Raw genomic sequence first — 17577 nt, forward strand, 5'->3', positions numbered from 1 at the left:
TACTAGCAAGATCTTCATTTTATAAAACAAGTTAAGCACATCTGAAAGCCAAGGGAAGTTTTATTTTAGTTTTTCACTTCTCTTCATAGTATATCTTTATGCAACTTTCGTAATTTTAAAATTTCAAAGAGCAAAGTTACTTGTTTGAGTTCAGTTTATCAGCTGTAAAAGACACAGGCAAAGTATTCTAGAAGGTTTCTATGAAGCTATATGGTCTCTGTTATTACTGAGAATTTCAGTATAGAAATAAAGCCAAGACTATTCACAGAAAGAAAAGTGTAAGTAGGTAACTCAATTTCTAACTAGCAAATTAATAGCATTACAAAATGGCAAATTTGAAGAGAAACATTTTAAACATGAAAAGAATTCCCAGACAGATTTGGAAAAAGTACATAATTTTAAAAGAACACAATTTGGTATAAAATTCTTGTCTTTCTTGCTTTATAAACTACAAACAAAACTTCACAAGCAACAAAATAATTTCTGCACTAAATAAGAGGGTACACTGTGCAAAAATTCAGAATTTGAATACCTTTTTTAGTCTCCATAAACTTTTCATAATTATCTGGAAAATCATCTTCTGGTTTAGATTTTTCCGCTGGCGCCACAACCACTTTTCCTTCCTCTTCTTCATCTTCATTAAACCACATTTCTTCATCTTCTTCCAAGGCTTTTGCATCTCTGCGAAATCTGTTACTACGCAATATAGATGGTACACTGTAAGAAATATATCACAAATACTGAGTAATGATTTAAAGGTCATAACCAGATTGAATTGAAGGAAAGATATGTATAACCAAGAGAAACTGAAGTAATTTTAACTGACTATAATTTATATCAAAATAATCTCTGTAATGATAGAAGATGTAGCCAGAGAACACTCCAAAATATTTTAGAATGTTGTAAATTAAACTAAATATTCTTCTTAAGTTATAATCTTCTTAATACAAAAATTAAACTAAATATTCTTAAGTTACAATAAAATACAACTACTTAAGATAAAGTAGTGATTTATCATATAAATGATATGGGGTAGTGGGGGACACCTTACCCTCCTATTCAACTCTATGCTATCCAGTGATGAAAAGAAACTTCCTCAATAAATTTCACACAGAAAATCTGAACTACAGACAATTTTGGACACAATTTTTTAGGCTATAAAAGCAGTATACTTAAACCATACCTGTTCAGTTTCTGATTTTGTCTGTCTTTTTCTTGCTCATATTTAGTCTTCAATCCTTTGAATGTCTGAACATATTCAATCGATTCAAGTGCTTTATAAAAGTTTTCAACTATATGTGCAGTAAGAGACTTGATATCTTCCTGTACAAGCACAAAATTTACATTTAAAATATAATACAATGCTTATTAGAAGAAAAACTTTAAAATTTTGTTTTGTAGTTCTAAAGCTGATCAAAAAAGGTTTTTCAAAATCACCTTCCAAAATGTAATGTCCTGGTTTCTTTACACATGAGTCAGGACTGCACAGAAAACTTGAAAAAAAAGGAGAAGCAATTTACTGGAGCCCTTTTGTAGGACTATAAAGAACATTCAAAAAGTAAATAGATTTATTTTACATCTTCTGTTTATTTTTTGCATTATATATATATATATATATAGCACCTTACAACTTAAAAAGCACTTTTACATACAATTTCATTTGATCTTCGCAACAATTCTTTGAGATAGGTTTTATTATCCCCATTTTAGAGAAAAACAAAATTGAGGCTCTAAGAGAGGCTGGATGGTTTGATCCAAAGCACACAGCTGGTTAGAGGGCAGATGTTAAAATTACGTTTTCAAAATACTAACGGTGATGGATATCCCAAATACCCGGACTTGATAATTACACATTCTATGCATGTTAAAATAAATATGTGTACCAAATACATCTGTACAATATTATGTATTAATAAAAGAAAAATGTATTTTTCAACAAACAGGTGTTATTTAATGACTTCCTGTTTAACTGCTATCAAAATGGGATATGGCTGTGGTGGTTTTCTTTCTGGTACATTTGTTAAGTTTTTGAATGAGCCTAACTCCACCACATGTATTACATAGCAGCTGGCAAAGGCTTGATGACAAAGAGATCTCTCACAAGTCTTTCTCACATCAGAGGCTGGCTCTCACATATAGAAGAAGAAAAAACAACAGAGGATACATCTTACCTAAGTAATAAGAAGCACAGATTTCTCTGACTATATTATACACACAGATCTGATAAACTATCTGGAATTCTACTTGTCTATTCCTATAGTCTTCCAATAGTATAATCTTTGTGAAATAAACTACTTGATAGTAATAACTTCTAAATTCTAAACCATCACTGCAGATGCATGCATGCCCAGTAGGCTTATTTAAAAAAAAAAATTAAAGATGTGATTCAGGACTTTATAGATAATACTACATAGTAAGAAACACACAGGCCATTTCTTAAAAAGATACACCATAATTTGGTTGCATTATGGAATTTAAGTCTTAAAACTAGTTCTCCTGTACATCTCAATTAAAAACATGCAAATCAGAAATTAGAAACGTAGGCAATGGCTCTGTTATATGTGAAACGAAAAAATACATTAAGTTTTGGGGCACAAGGTACACAAATCAACCACTCAAACTTATTTTCAGAAAAACAATTCCATCATGGGCATAGGGACGGGGTTGTAAACCCTACAATTTGCTTTATCTGTATCTCACCAAAATGTTAAAGGATAAAAATATAAAGTAAATAAAACAGAAAGCTTTGATTTATTGTAGCAGTACAATGGGAACTAGTGAGCTAGTTAACCATGTTTCTTCTTTTACAAGGTTAAAGACTTCTATCCTCTTCATCCTTTTAAAAATCATATACTTGGCAACTGACCACTTTTAGAAAAACAATCCAGTCAGCCAAATAATCTTCATATGAGAACAGCATGTTATCAGTAGATACCTGATTTGTAAGAAATAAAACTAGAGAATGAATTTCTAGCTTCGACTTTCTTTTTTCAAATTATTTCCAGCCAGGTGCAGTGGCTCACACCTGTAATCCAACACTTTGGGAGGCTGAGGTGGGAGGACTGGTTGAGCCTAGAGTTTGAGACCAGCCTGGGCAACACAGGGAGACCCCATAAAAATTAAAAATTAAAATTAAAAATTAGCCAGGCATTTTTAGTGAATGCCTGTATTTCCAACTACTCAGAAGGCTGACGTGGGAGGATCTGCTTGAGCCCAGGAGGTCGAGGCTGCAGTGAACTCTGATTGCATTATTGCACTCAAGCCTGGGCGACAGACAGCATGAGACCTTGTCTCAAACAACACAAAACAAAAAATAAAACCCAAATTCTTTCCAACCATGTGGCCATTTCCTCAGTAGAATGATTTCAGCATGTTTAAGTACAGGCGAAGTAAATTTGTTGTAGTGGTTCTACAGTTATCTGTCGCACTCCTGTTATTCACATAGATTGCCCTCCAGACTGTTTATGACAAATCTTCTGTTGCCTAAAACTAAGCTGGGACAAAGCTTCAAGTTCTGACTGGTCCTGATTGTGCTACTATCCAAATGGATGTTCTTGCATAGGTCACTTAATAACTTTGGGTGTCTTAATTCCCTGATCTATAAAATACAGTAATTGGAGTAGTCCATCTAACTTCCTGATCTCTTTAACTTAAAATTCTAGGATTCCATTCTACCTTTTATGCACCTTGTATAATGTCTACCAAATGAATTTTTTTTGAGACAAGAGTCTTGCTCTGTCACCCAGGCTGGAAGGAAGTGACGTAATCTTGGCTCACTGCAACCCCACCTCCTGGGTTCAAGTGATTCTTGTGCTTCAGCTTCCCAAGTGGCTGAGACTACAGCTGTGTGCCATCACACCCAGCTCATTTTTGTATTTTTAGTACAGCCAGGGTTTCATCACGTTGGCCAGGCTGGTTACTAACTCCTGACCTTAAGTGATCGGCCCGCCCAGGCCTCCCAAAGTGCTGGGATTACAGATGTGAGCCATCACACCCAACACCAAATGAATTATTTTTCCATCTTTATTCTTTTTAAATCACTACCTTTACAATAAAAATATCACCTTCTCCTAAAAGATCACATGACTAAGGCATGATTGACTGAAATGTCCACATACACCAAATGAGATCATAAAACATTGGGCCAATAAAAAAGGAACTGAGAAAATCAAGTAAATATGGGCTGAAAGACTACGCTGAATTTCACTTTTATATTTCACAATTAAAAATATTAGTGTTAAAAAATATTAGCGTCAAAAATAAAAACCACTAAACCATAACCATGTGGCAAATAAGAATTAAAAAGCTACTGATTTTTTAAATTTCAGTTCATTAGAAATAGATTCTAAGACACATGGAATATATAATTTCAGGGGTGAAAAGGGAATGAAGTCACTTTGCTTACATATAATTCTTTTACTTTTACATAAAAAATTATTTATTTGCATAAATTACATATAATAACTGTTTTTATATAAACTTACCACTCTTATAAATTCAAACAACTCAATAACAGCTGAATTCAATAGATTGTACCGAGTTCCATTATCCAGAAGTGCATTTATAACTGGCTCAAAAAGATTTCCCTTGGTGATGTAACGATTATAAAATTCATCTTTAAGTCCAATTATCCGCCTCATAAAGCGAAGAGCACCTAATAAAACATAATATAGGGGATAAGTTAATGATCTTACTAAAATCAATTATTATACAGGTGTTTTCCCACTATAAAGCAATGTATATGCTCTTCTAAAATGAAAAGTAAAACTGTGCATAAAGTAAAAAGTAAACTCCTCTAAAATGAAAAGTAAAACTGTTCAGTAAAACTGGACTTTGAGGAAAACAGAGCCTGCAGAGGACCGCTCAAAACCTGTACAACTCTGTAGCCAGAACTAACAACAACAACAACAACAACAACAACAACAACAAACAGTAATTGGAATCTAGGAGATAAACTACCCAGGCAGGTAGCTCTACGACAGAGATTAAAAAATATGCAAAATGCTAGCAGTATTTAGAGCAGTGCTGGTAGATGCTGAGACAATGCAGTGAAGGGAGCTCAGAATCAGTTGGGGGCACTGTCATTAAGGTGGGCACAGGAGTGGGCAATCTGCCATGAGCTAAGATTGCCTTGCCTCTCTGAGGGAGTGAGCTTTAGAGGCAAAAGCTTGTTTTTAATTTTCTGAAAATACAGCTAAAGAGGCTCCTGATGCCAGATGCCAATCACATAACAGGAGATCTAAAGGTTTTTTACTTCTTTGATCAAGGCTATTTCCACTCACACTATTCTACTTCTCCTTGCCTTGAAAAAAGATTTGTGCTGAGGCAGGCGGATCACGAGGTCAGGAGACTGAGACAAGCCTGGCCAACATGGTGAAACCCCGTCTATGAGACTCTGTCTCAAAACACAAACAAACAAACAAACATTTGTGAACCAATCCTATCTCCATATTATAATGACATCATTCTCTTATGTACCAATTGCTTACAAGCTATTTTACCTGGCTAAATATGCACTTGGCAGATCAGATTGTATTTGTTAAAAGCAAAACAGAGTAATGAATAAGAAGTACAACTTCACTTCACATTTTAGGATACTGAAAAGAAATCTCCTTTTTAACTCGTGAGTAGCTAAATAAAGCTTACTAAATTTAGCAATATTACTGCTAAAAATTTTATGGAAGAGGAAGGACTGTAATTTCAATCCTTTATTTTTATATTTGTTGATCCTTTAACTTGTACACTTCCCCCTAAGTAGTTTAATTTATTCTACAGATACCACTAGCCAAATCTTCAAAACACAAGGGTTCTGATTTTATAAGTCATTTTCTCATTCCAACCCTCTGTTCATAGATGAAACTCATTAAATAAAGAAGTGTGCCTGTCACAAGAGGTTCTAAACATTATCTGAGAATAAAACAGAAATAGGCCACATAAGGGATAAATGTTAACTGTAGCACCAAATAAGTATGGGGAGAAATGTTAGACTTGCAATCTCCCCTCTTTTTGTGGCAGGATAAGAAATGGTTTACTTAAGATGCAACAGACTGAAGCACTGGCAAGTGTGCGAGCAAAGAGGCAGACTTATACACTGCTGGTAAATGAACTGATATGTACACAAAACTATAGTTACAACAGCCCTGCTTATAATAATAGAAATCTTGAAATGATATAAACATTTAAATACTGGAAATTGTGGCTGCGTGCAGTGATTCACGCCTGTAATCTCAGTGCTTTGGGAAGCTGAGGAGGGTGGATCACGAGGTCAGGAGTTCGAGACCAGCCTGGCAAACATAGTGAAACCCCATCTCTACAAAAAATACAAAAAATTAGCCGGGTGTGGTGGCAGGCGCCTGTAATCCCAGCTACTCGGGAGGCTGAGGCAGGAGAATCACTTGAACCCCGGAAGCACAAGTTGCAGTGAACCGAGACTGCACCACTATACTCCAGTCTGGGCAACAGAGCGAGACTCTGTCTCAGAAAAAAAAAAAAAAAAAGGAAATGCACTCAATTGACATGTTCATATTAAGGGAAGTACTCTGCAGTCATCAAAAAGTACTATTTATAGAGAACCAAATAGGAAAATCTATCTTAAGAACATCAACCATTCCAAAATTAATATAAAAATATAATGTAATTCCAATCAAAATGAACTGGATATAATCATTTAGTTATTATGAAATAAAAAAATGTCTAAGAACCACCAAGAAAAGTATGAAAAACAAAAGCGAAGGGGTCTCAGTAGGTATTAAACCTTACAACAGAGACACGATAATGCCTGGCATAATATAATAAACACTGAGTTTTTTTTTGTTTTATTTGTTTTTTTTTTTTTGAGACAGAGTCTTGCTCTGTTGCCCAGGCTAGAGTGCAGTGGAGCAATCTCAGCTCACTTTAACCTCCGTCTCCCGGGTTCAAGCGATTCTCTTGCCTCAGCTTCCTGAGTAGCTGGGATTACAGATATACACCACCATGCCTGGCTAATTTTTGCATTTTTAGTAGAGATGGTCATGTTGCCCAGGCTGCTCTCGAACTCCTGACCTCAGGTGATCCACCCACGTTGGCCTCCCAAAGTGCTGGGATTACAGGCGTGAGCCATTGCGCCTGGCCAACACTGGTACTTTTTCATTTGGTGAAATTAAACGACAATCCAGAAATAAAACAAAAGTATACATATGTTAACTTATTGTATAACAGAAATTATATTTCAATTCAGAAGGAGACCGGGTGCGGTGGCTCACGCCTGTAATCCCAGCACTTTGGGAGGCCGAGGTGGGCGGATCACAAGGTCAGGAGATTGAGACCACAGTGAAACCCCATCTCTACTAAAAATACAAAAAATTAGCCGGGCGCGGTGGCGGGCGCCTGTAGTGCCAGCTACTCAGGAGGCTGAGGCAGGAGAATGGCGTGAATCCGGGAGGCGGAGCTTGCAGTGAGCTCACATGTGTTACATATATAAATGTAAAAAAGGAAATAAAGATATTAGAAGAAAGTGAGAATATCTGTATAATCTTAGGACACAGACTTTCCTAAGCAAAACAAAAAACCTAAAAGTCATAAAAGGAAAACAAAGACATTTTTGTCATCACAAGGAAATTTTAAAGTTATTTGGAAAACAACATTATAAATAAAGGCAAAGACAAAAGACAATGAAGATAGACATGTTCTCCTCAAAACATGATAAACCATTAGTATCTCTAATATGCAAAAAGCTCTAAGAAAAAGATAACTGGCAATTCACAACAGATAAAAATGCAAAGTACACTAATATATGAAAAGATGCTGTCAGGGAAAATGCAAATTAGAGTAACAATGAGATACCACATTTTCCATTATCAGATTGATAACATTTTAAAATTAGTAACACTGAATGCTGGGAGAATATCAAAGTGCTTCAATTTTGGGGGAAGTAATCTGGCAGCTATATGGTAAATTAAAACTTAAAGGGATACATTAAAAAGTATAAAACAGATAAACATTTTGTCTTACCAGTCCCATTATTGAGAATCTATCCTATAGAAATAAATAAATCAGTACTTAAAAGATTTATGTGTTAGACTATTTACCACAGTGAGGTTTGGAGTGGCAAAAAAGCAAAAACAATCTTGTAATTTATTCACTGGAGAATGGTAGAAGAATCTGTGGAAGAGCCATACTATAAAATCTTACTCAGCTATCTCCAGGAATAAAATCAGTCTACACAATATTGATTAAGCTAGAGTAGTACTAGGGGGCTGAGAAATGTGTTGGTATGATCCTGTTTTGTAAATATAAAAAACACAAAAAAATCCTCTATACATGTGTGAATATGTTTATTATCTAAATTGGTACGGGTATTAAAAAAAGAACGCAGATAGTTAACACTGGCTATTTTAAGTCCATAAAAATAAAGATTAGGGAGATTAACATTTTCTCTTTACATTAAATTAAATGTCTATATTTAAGCTATAATTTTTATGGTCGGAATAAAATCACAAAATCCTTTTCATTTGGAGGGAGGATGTTTCTTTCTCTGTTTGCAGGTGAAATTATGAAACTTTTTTAGTTTATAGTCTGCCAAAAATCAACATTGATGCAAATATCAGGATAATTATAAAGAGTGACTACTAAATGACAGTTTGATGAAGTAGATGTAAAAAAAACAGCAGGACTGGTTCTGTTAGTAAAATGCTGTCACTGCACATGGTATTGTATTACAACAAAAGTTAGGCTCATTGAATCTAAATGTGAGCAATATGTGGGTGGGAAAATCATTACAACCTAGTCGTCTCACCCTTTACATAAGAACAAAAGAGTAGGACTTCTCACAATCATCTCATTCATAGAATATACACTGCTAATAAATAACTTCAAATGGGTAACTTCAGTTTTATCTCTATTAAAAATGTTGCTCCTTAAAACATTTTATACTTACACAAGGCCAGAAAAGTGTGCTTTGAATTCATCAAGACCAAGACTCTTCTTAGCAAGTCCTTGTTCATAATATAGTTTTTAATGTGATATGTGTGATGTTCCACACAAAATGTGAGTAACTCTAAAATTAAGGCAAGTAGCTGTGCTGTTTGATAATTATCTACAAAAGAAAGTAATCTCATGAAAATACTGAATATATCTAAATAAAGAATAAATAAAGCTTACATCCTATTTTATAACGAAATCTAAACTGTAATTCCTCCTTTTTTTTTTTTTTTTTTGAGACAAGGTCTCACTCTGTCTCCCAGTTTGGAGTGTGGTGGCACGATTATGGCACATTGCAGCTTCCACCTCCCAGACTCAACTGTTCCTCCCACCTCAGCTGCCAGAGTAGCTGGAACTACAGATGTACACCACCATGCTAGCTAATTTTTTTTTTCAATTTTTTGTAGAGATGGGGCCTCACTATGTTGTCCTGGCTGGTCTCAAACTCCTGGGCCCAAGCAATCCTCCCACCTTAGCCTCCCATAGCGCTGGGATTACAAGTGTAAGCCCCTGCACCTGGCCCATTTCCTCCATTTTCATATCCATTAAAAAGGCTGTAGATTTTTACTTTTTCATTAGGCAGAAGCATATTATCAGTTTTACCTATTAGATAACTAAGACTCATATTTGCATAAAATATGAAATACAGAAAGAAGAGCAATAAAAATATATGAACATGATAATAATACCTTGATGGCATTGAGGAGTTCTTGGTAATGTTTCTGTAATAAATGCTATATTATTAATATTAATAAATCTATAAAAGGGCCCACTGTTAAAAAAAATACTTAAAACATTTTGCCTAAAGTGGCTCAATGCAAATTTCTCAAGAAAAATTATATGCTTTTAGAAAAGACATTTTAAGAAAAGGATATTTTTGGCTGTTTGAATATCAAATGAAAAATATTACATCAAGATTCTTTTTTTTTTTTTCATACGGAGTCTTGCTCTGTCGCCCAGGCTGGAGTGCAGTGGTGCGATCTTGGCTCACAGCAAGCTCCACCTCCCGGCTTCACCCATTCTCTTGCCTTAGCCTCCTAAGCAGCTGGGACTACAGGCGCCCGCCACCACGCCCGGCTAATTTTTTTGTGTTTTTAGTAGAGACGGGGTTTCACCAGGTTAGCCAGGATGGTCTCAATCTCCTGACCTCGTGATCCGCCCACCTCAGCCTCCCAAAGTGCTGGGATTACAGGCGTGAGCCACCACGCCCAGCCTAAGATTCTTAAGCATAATTTAATATAATTTCATATACACCTTTTTTTTTTTTTTTTTTTTTGAGACAGAGTCTGGCTCTGTAGCCCAGGCTGGAGTGCAATGGCGCTATCTCGGCTCACTGCAAGCTCCGCCTCTCGGGTTCACGCCATTCTCCTGCCTCAGTCTCCTGAGTAGCTGGGACTACAGGCGCCCACCACCACTCCCGGCTAATTTTTTTTTCTTTTTGTATTTTTAGTAGAGACGGGGTTTCACTGTGTTAGCCAGGTTGGTCTCAATCTCCTGACCTTGTGATCCGCCCGCCTTGGCCTCCCAAAGTGCTGGGATTACAGGCATGAGCCACTGAGCCCGGCCTATATACAACTTTTAAAATATCAACTCATGATATCCATAGAGAGGGACTTAATGAATAAACTTGCATTTTTCTTTTCCTGAGGCTTTGGTTTATACATCCATGAAATGATTTTGAACTGCTTCCTGAACATCAAATTTTAATTTATGTCAAGGGCTCATATGGACAATCATGCACCCCTATTATAAGTGCTTTAGACAAGGAAATACTTTCTTGTTGTTTGAGACAAGGTATCCCTATGTCATCCAGGCTGGAGGGCACTGGTGCAATTTCGGCTCACTGCAGCCTCAACTTCCCAGACTCAAGTGATCCTGCCACCTCAGCCTCCCTAGTAGCTGAGACCACAGGGACATACCACCATGCCCAGTTTATTTTTTGTAGAGACGAGGTCTCACTATGTTGCCCAGGCTGGTCTCTAACTCCTGGGCTCAACCGATCCTCCCGCCTCGGCCTGCCAAAGTGCTGAGATTACAGGTGTGAGCCACCACGCTTGGCTAGACAAGGAAATATTAAGCTGTAAGGAAATTATAAAATCACAGTCTTACAGAATTTTTTAAAAAATGACATCATCTAGTACAACTATTTTATTTACTTGAGATTATATACATAAATATTTTGGGGAACTACAATGCTATTGGGAATAAATTAGCATTCTTTCTAATAACAGAATGACCATCACATATACACAAAATAAAATTCTGATATTTCAAGGATTGTTTCTACTTTAAATGCAAGTAAAGAGTTTCACTTGCTCCAGACCAATTTCTAGAACAGCCAGTACTACAGCCAAAATTTGAACTAGTCCCTCACCATTAAAGGCAATTCCTGGCCAGGTGCGGTGGCTCATGCCTGTAATCCCAGCACTTTGGGAGGCCAAGGTGGGTGGATCGCCTGAGGTCAGGAGTTTGAGACCAGTCTGGCCAACATGGTGAAACCCCGTCTCTACTAAAAATACAAAAAAAATTAGTTGGGCGTGGTGGCATGCACCTGTAATCCTAGCTACTTGGGAGGCTGAGGTGGGAGATTGCTTGAACCCAGGAGGTGGAGGCTGCAGTGAGCCGAAATCATGCCACTGCACTCTAGCCTGGGTGACAGAGTGAGACTCTGTCTCAAACAAACAAAAAAAAGCAATTCTTCTTTATTCCTCAATTCCCAAATTTTATTACAAAAGATTTTTTAACCTTGACCCTCAATGCTGTATGTGGAAATTAAATTGAAAAAACAAAAACAGGCCGGGCGCAGTGGCTCACACCTCTAATCCCAGCACTTTGGGAGGCCGAGGCAGGTAGATCACGAGGTCAGGAGATCAAGACCACCCTGGCTAACACGGTGAAACCCCATCTCTACTAAAAATACAAAGTTGGGAGGCTGAGGCAGAAGAATCGCTTGAACTTGGGAGGCGGAAGTTGCAGTGAGCCAAGATTGTGCCACTGCACTCCAGCCTGGGCGACAGAGTTAGACTCCATCTCAAAACAAAACAAACAAAAAAAACCAAACAAAACAAAAAACAATGACCTACAGTGTTAAACAAATGTCTTGTCTTCATCTTTATAACTGGGACAAGAAATTACTCATATTTCTAAATAGTCCAATCTCTGAACAGCCTCCTTATTTGAAACTGGCTCCCCTTTGAGATTTGATGAGGCTGGCAGAAAAGGCATGGGACACTAGGTGTACACAGCACATGTCTTTATTAGTATCAAGCCCATACCTAGTATGCCTGTTCTAAATAGGAACAACTACTTTTTGACTCAGATTCATGAACAATAAGCATAAAGTGGTCATGAAAGTTAGTTGCAAAGTAACTGGTCTTAGTTACTACATTTCAAAAATAAGAACTAAATCCTCGACTTTCAGACAATGCCTTCTCATAACAACGTCAGAAAACAAGCTACACATTTTCAGGAAAAAAACAACAGAATTCCAACTAGTTTTCTATTTTTAATACTGGAGATAGTGGAATTTTTTCTTTACAATACAGACAAAAATAAATTTTTGGATTTTGTTTTTATGCCAAAATATGCTTTTCTTAGCCTTATATAAGTGCATTACACTTAAAGTAGAAAAAAAGTTTATAATTTGCATGTATTCGTAAAGTATGAATTTATACTTACCAGGGCAAATTGTGTTGTTTTTGTTTGATCCAACTATATTATCTAATAAAAAAATTAAAAATTAAAATCAAATACTTCAGTAATAATAGCCCACCTTTCCCTAGTACTTTATAATATACAATGCATGACTTCAATCATAATCTCATTTTACCCTCAAAATAACCATTAAGACTTGGTTGCTTCAGCAAAATTATAACTATATCTGCAATCTTTTACAAAAGTGGATGTAGCTATAGAATTATTAAAAGACAACATAGCATATATATTCTGATAAAAAGTAAGATTACAACCAGGGATAAAACCAACATATCTTCTTTTACCTTCTCCTATTCATCATTCAACAATTAGGATATTTCTCTTCATCTCATTTTTGTTTTTTTATTTTTAATTTTTTAAAATAATATTTGCATTTGATCATCCATTATTCATCTCATTTTTAAAAACAGAAAATACAGGAATTTTTAAAACTCCAGAATAATAAATGTGTTTATGCTTTAAATTTAAAAAACAAAAAACTCAATTAAGTAGGCCATTATAAATAAGTTCCAATTTCTAGGCATACATTCTAGAGCACATCAAGGCACATGTGCATAGGGAAACACAAGAATGTAACTGGAGCATTATTTGTAATAGCAAAAAGCTAGAAACAAATGCACATTAGAGGCAGAATGGCTCTATTACAGCATACTCATAAGAGAGGATTATGTAGGAGTTAAAATTAAATAAGAACTCTATTTCAATATGAATTAGATCAATATGAACAGGTATCAATATGAACAGATCTCAAAAATAACACTGGATAAAAAATATGCAGAATAATACGTATGACAGACATTAAATTTATAGCAACTTTGAAAATATGAAAAATAATACCGTATATACACATCATAACAACATAAGTAAACACAGGAGTGATAAACTCCAAATTCAGCATACCTTGAGAGATGGAGGAAGAGGGGGTAGAATGGGAATGGGAATGTGAAGGGGTACATACGAAACTCCAACTATATCTGTAATGTTTTAAAAAAAAATCTGAAAAAAAATATGGCAAGTTAGTTTTGATAAAGCCAACAGGGAGTATATGAGTGTCTGTTATACTATTATCTATATATTTCTGTAAGCCGGAAGTGTTTTATTAAAATGAACATAAAAAATGCATTATTTTTATTTACATAAATGGAACCATTCTGCAAGAAAACTCTCTGTGATGTGCTTTTGTACCCATTCACCTTGATATTTTGGGGAATTATTCAGTTGATACATCAAAATTCAATTATTTTAACTGCTATATAGTATTCCATTATTTGAAAAAAACATATTTTATTCATTTTCCTACCACAAACAATGCAGCAACATTCTTGTACCTGTCATGCATATGCACAAACATTCCCTAGAGTATATACTCAGAAATGGAACTGATAGTATTACACAGGGTGTGCTCATGTTTCAACTTACTAGTTTCATAAAATTCTCCTAACTAACTTCCTTTTAAGTGACTCTTCAGGTTAACAAATATTTTCAGATAGTGGCTAATGTTCTATTATGCTCCACATATTTCTGATTTCACTAATTAAGCTGTAAGCTTTTCAAAGTCCTTTGCTTACATTAGTATGTATTATGGTCATATGGTAACATATGAGATTAATGAAATCTCTGAGGTTGATGAAATCTCAGAGAACTGTAATATCTATGGCTAAGCTGAATATAGTAGAACTCAATTTAAAAACTGCCTCCAAATTAGATATATGCAAGTATGATTACCTAGAGGGATATACTAAAACCATAGTAGGATTCTACACTCAGACTCCTTCAAAAATATTTTTAGATTTTCACTCCATTTTAATAAACTGAAACAGAAATTGCAGCTGATGAATTACGGGTGCTGATTATATAAGAAAGAGAATATGGAAATGCAATTTTAAAAATACTAATGAAAAAGCCTTGCCCATATATATCAGCATATATTGGCATATGAATGTGTATTTGGAGACTAAGTTAAAATATTTATACTATTTGCTCCTACTCATTCTAGATATCAACTCTCACAAATTTGGGGACAATGCTTTCTTTTGATAAGTGTCTACATCTCAATTCCTTAGTGTGTAATACTGTTTGCCACATTTTCTTTTTTTGTTTTCCGCCAGTGGTCTACACATTCAGAGAAACTTCTGTAGTAACAAACTATAGAAATGGCCCCTGAAAGAATAGTCACTTCCATAACCCTAAGAAACAAGAAAATCGTAATTTTATATTGCAGTTTAAGTTTTTCAGTCATAATTTCCCTGTCATATAAAGTTTCAAGTAAATTGCCTGTTAGTTTAATATTTATCTCATCCTTCTTTAAAAACAGAAATCATAGCAGATAAATAAGAGATCCTACCCTTTTCACATTTGTCTTCTGAAGTATTGGTCAAAAGTGGTGCTGTGAGAACATGCATACAATGGTTGTAGAAGAAATTTAGAAATTCACTTTTTTCAGTTTTCTGAAACAGAATTTTTAAAAGAATACTGTTACTTTTGTAAATAAAAAAATCTTCAAGATTAGCAGTACATACCTTTTCCAGAACCAAAACAAAACAAAAAGAATTAGCAGTACAGATCATATATAAGCAGATACTTTAAGATACTATGAAAAAAATCAAACACTTAGTTATATATTGTGAAAGAACCAAAAACTAACTATATTCACTTTAATCTTATTTCTGTGGAACTGAAAATTAAGTCTACTTCATATTATATACAAAGTAAAACTGAAGGCAAGATAAAGATCAGATAGCATCACAAAATGTTTTTCTGAGGAAAATTATTCAAATTAATTTTTTCCAAAAGATGCCTGTGATATGAATATGAAATTCAATGAAGAACCAATCTATTGTACAACATATATAATAACATATTACTAACAATTTATTACACTTGCAAACTGCTAAGAGAGTAGATTTTAAGTGTTCTCAACACAAATAGAAAACATATAAAACACACACAAAATAAATAACATGTAAGTCAGAACAGCATACACCATAATCACTATGGATCCCATTTGTCTCTCTCTCTTTGCAGTGTATTGAGTTTTTCCCAAGAATGTAACAAAGAGAGAAAATTCTCTCAACTTTAAAAATAACATTCAAATGTGGGGAAAAGGCACATATGAATCTGTTTTGGAAGAATAAAAATTTTTAGAAAGAAAAAGAACCAATTAAGCCCATGTGATAGCAACTTAACTACTTAAAATTTGGAACCCCAGATTTCACCAACTCTATCCAAATTTTAAAAACCACTGAATAACGTTATCAAGCCACTAGATGAAAAGACAAAATTTAAATCAATTTTTAGCATTTTAAAATTTTATAATTTGAAAATTTGGAAAATAATGTCTATGGATTTTGCCACTATTTTTTACACAATTGGGCATACAAATTTGTAATGATTTAAAAACAATGTACATATTCTCTAAATATGAAGGAAATTTTATAAAGAAAATATCCCTCCATATTGAGAGAATGACTATTAATATTCTGGAGTATCTAATCCTTAAGTATTAAGGACTTACTCCTTAAATCTTTTTAAATGTCTTATGTAATTAAGATCATTCAGTATAAATTTTTCCTTTTTTATTGTGATAAAATCACACAACATAAAACTTGCGGCCGGGCGCGGTGGCTCAAGCCTGTAATCCCAGCACTTTGGGAGGCCGAGACGGGTGGATCACGAGGTCAGGAGATCGAGACCATAACACGGTGAAACCTCGTCTCTACTAAGAAATACAAAAAACTAGCCGGGCGAGGTGGCGGGCGCCTGTAGTCCCAGCTACTCGGGAGGTTGAGGCCGGAGAATGGCGTGAACCCAGGAGGCGGAGCTTGCAGTGAGCTGAGATCCGGCCACTGCACTCTAGCCTGGGCTACAGAGCCAGACTCCGTCTCAAAAAAAAAAAAAAAAAAAAACAAAAAAAACAAAAAAAACAAAAAAAACTTGCTATTTAAAAATTAATTGGTCAGGCGCAGCGGCTCACACCTGTAATCCCAGCACTCTGGGAGGCCCAGGTGGGTGGATCATCTGAGGGCAGGGGTTCAAGACCAGCCTGACCAACATGGTGAAACCGCATCTCTACTAAAAATACAAAAATTAACCGGGTGTGGTGGCATGCATCTGTAGTCCCAGCTACTCGGGAGGCTGAGAAAGGAGAATTATTTGAATCAAAGAGGCAGAGGTTGCAGTGAGCCAAGATTGCGCCACTGCACTCCAGCCTGGCGACAGAGTGAGACTCCATCTCAAAATAATAATAATAATAATTTTATCATTTTTAAGTGTACAGTTTAGTAGTGTTAAGTATATTCACACTGTTGTGTATTAAATTTTAAGAAATTAACACATAGAGGCCAAGGGCCATAAATGGAATTCTTAACATTTTACTAAGATTTTAATAGATTACAATTTTGTATTTTACCACAAATGAATTGCTGTAAGAATCCACTGCTACTTAAATACCAACTGGACAAATACTTAAAATACTTGTTTCTCAAAATTTTATTACAAAGCCACCTAAAACTGACTAGGTCAAAACATTTTTATCTCAGAATAATTTCTTACATTAGTTGTAGCCAGCATGTTCTCTGGATCAATCAGAGTACGAAGAAGTCCCATTAACTGAACAGCGCCTCCTAGCTCAGGATCAGTATCACAGATCATTTGTTCAATTACCACATTAATAAGAAGAATATCCTGGTGGCAAAACAAAAGAAAAGAAAACAAAACAAAACATGTTTCCATTAGACCTGGTATAGATCTAAGACAAAAACACCAACTGAAAGAGCAAAGTGAGAATTATATAGAGAAAAAAACAAAGAATGGAATAGCTTATTTAAACTTTTATTCCTACTGCTTTTGAAGATTCTATAAAATACTACACTAGAGTGAAAAAAATGCCACTCCAGGAAAAAAAAA

The 17577-nt window shown here is 35.2% G+C and overlaps 1 protein-coding gene and 1 non-coding gene across 11 annotated transcripts in view; one reads left to right on the forward strand and one right to left on the reverse strand.

Annotated features, from left to right (window-relative positions):
• Nucleotides 1-17577, reverse strand: part of PPP4R3B (protein phosphatase 4 regulatory subunit 3B) — a 73572-nt gene that overhangs the window by 16867 nt on the left and 39128 nt on the right. Inside the window, exons 8-16 of one of the 10 annotated variants that reach the window (XM_021924835.2) lie at nt 17224-17355; nt 15017-15119; nt 13573-13668; nt 12637-12678; nt 9648-9680; nt 8915-9073; nt 4485-4654; nt 1184-1323; nt 533-696 (exon numbers count right to left, since the gene is read on the reverse strand). In XM_021924835.2, the coding sequence (XP_021780527.1) occupies nt 533-696; nt 1184-1323; nt 4485-4654; nt 8915-9073; nt 9648-9680; nt 12637-12678; nt 13573-13668; nt 15017-15119; nt 17224-17355 (1039 nt within the window). Of the gene's footprint in view, nt 1-532; nt 718-1183; nt 1324-4484; nt 4655-8914; nt 9074-9647; nt 9681-12636; nt 12679-13572; nt 13669-15016; nt 15120-17223; nt 17356-17577 lie in introns of all 10 variants that reach the window. The other 9 variants (XM_021924834.2, XM_009184220.3, XM_021924836.2 and 6 more) reach the window with 9 other exon arrangements.
• LOC116270432 lies at nt 1990-2137 on the forward strand. Its single transcript, XR_004178467.1, has one exon. It is a non-coding gene; the product is annotated as a small nucleolar RNA SNORA12 (small nucleolar RNA).

The sequence above is a fragment of the Papio anubis genome, chromosome 14, assembly GCF_008728515.1.
Source record: "Papio anubis isolate 15944 chromosome 14, Panubis1.0, whole genome shotgun sequence".
Taxonomy (NCBI): domain Eukaryota; kingdom Metazoa; phylum Chordata; class Mammalia; order Primates; family Cercopithecidae; genus Papio; species Papio anubis.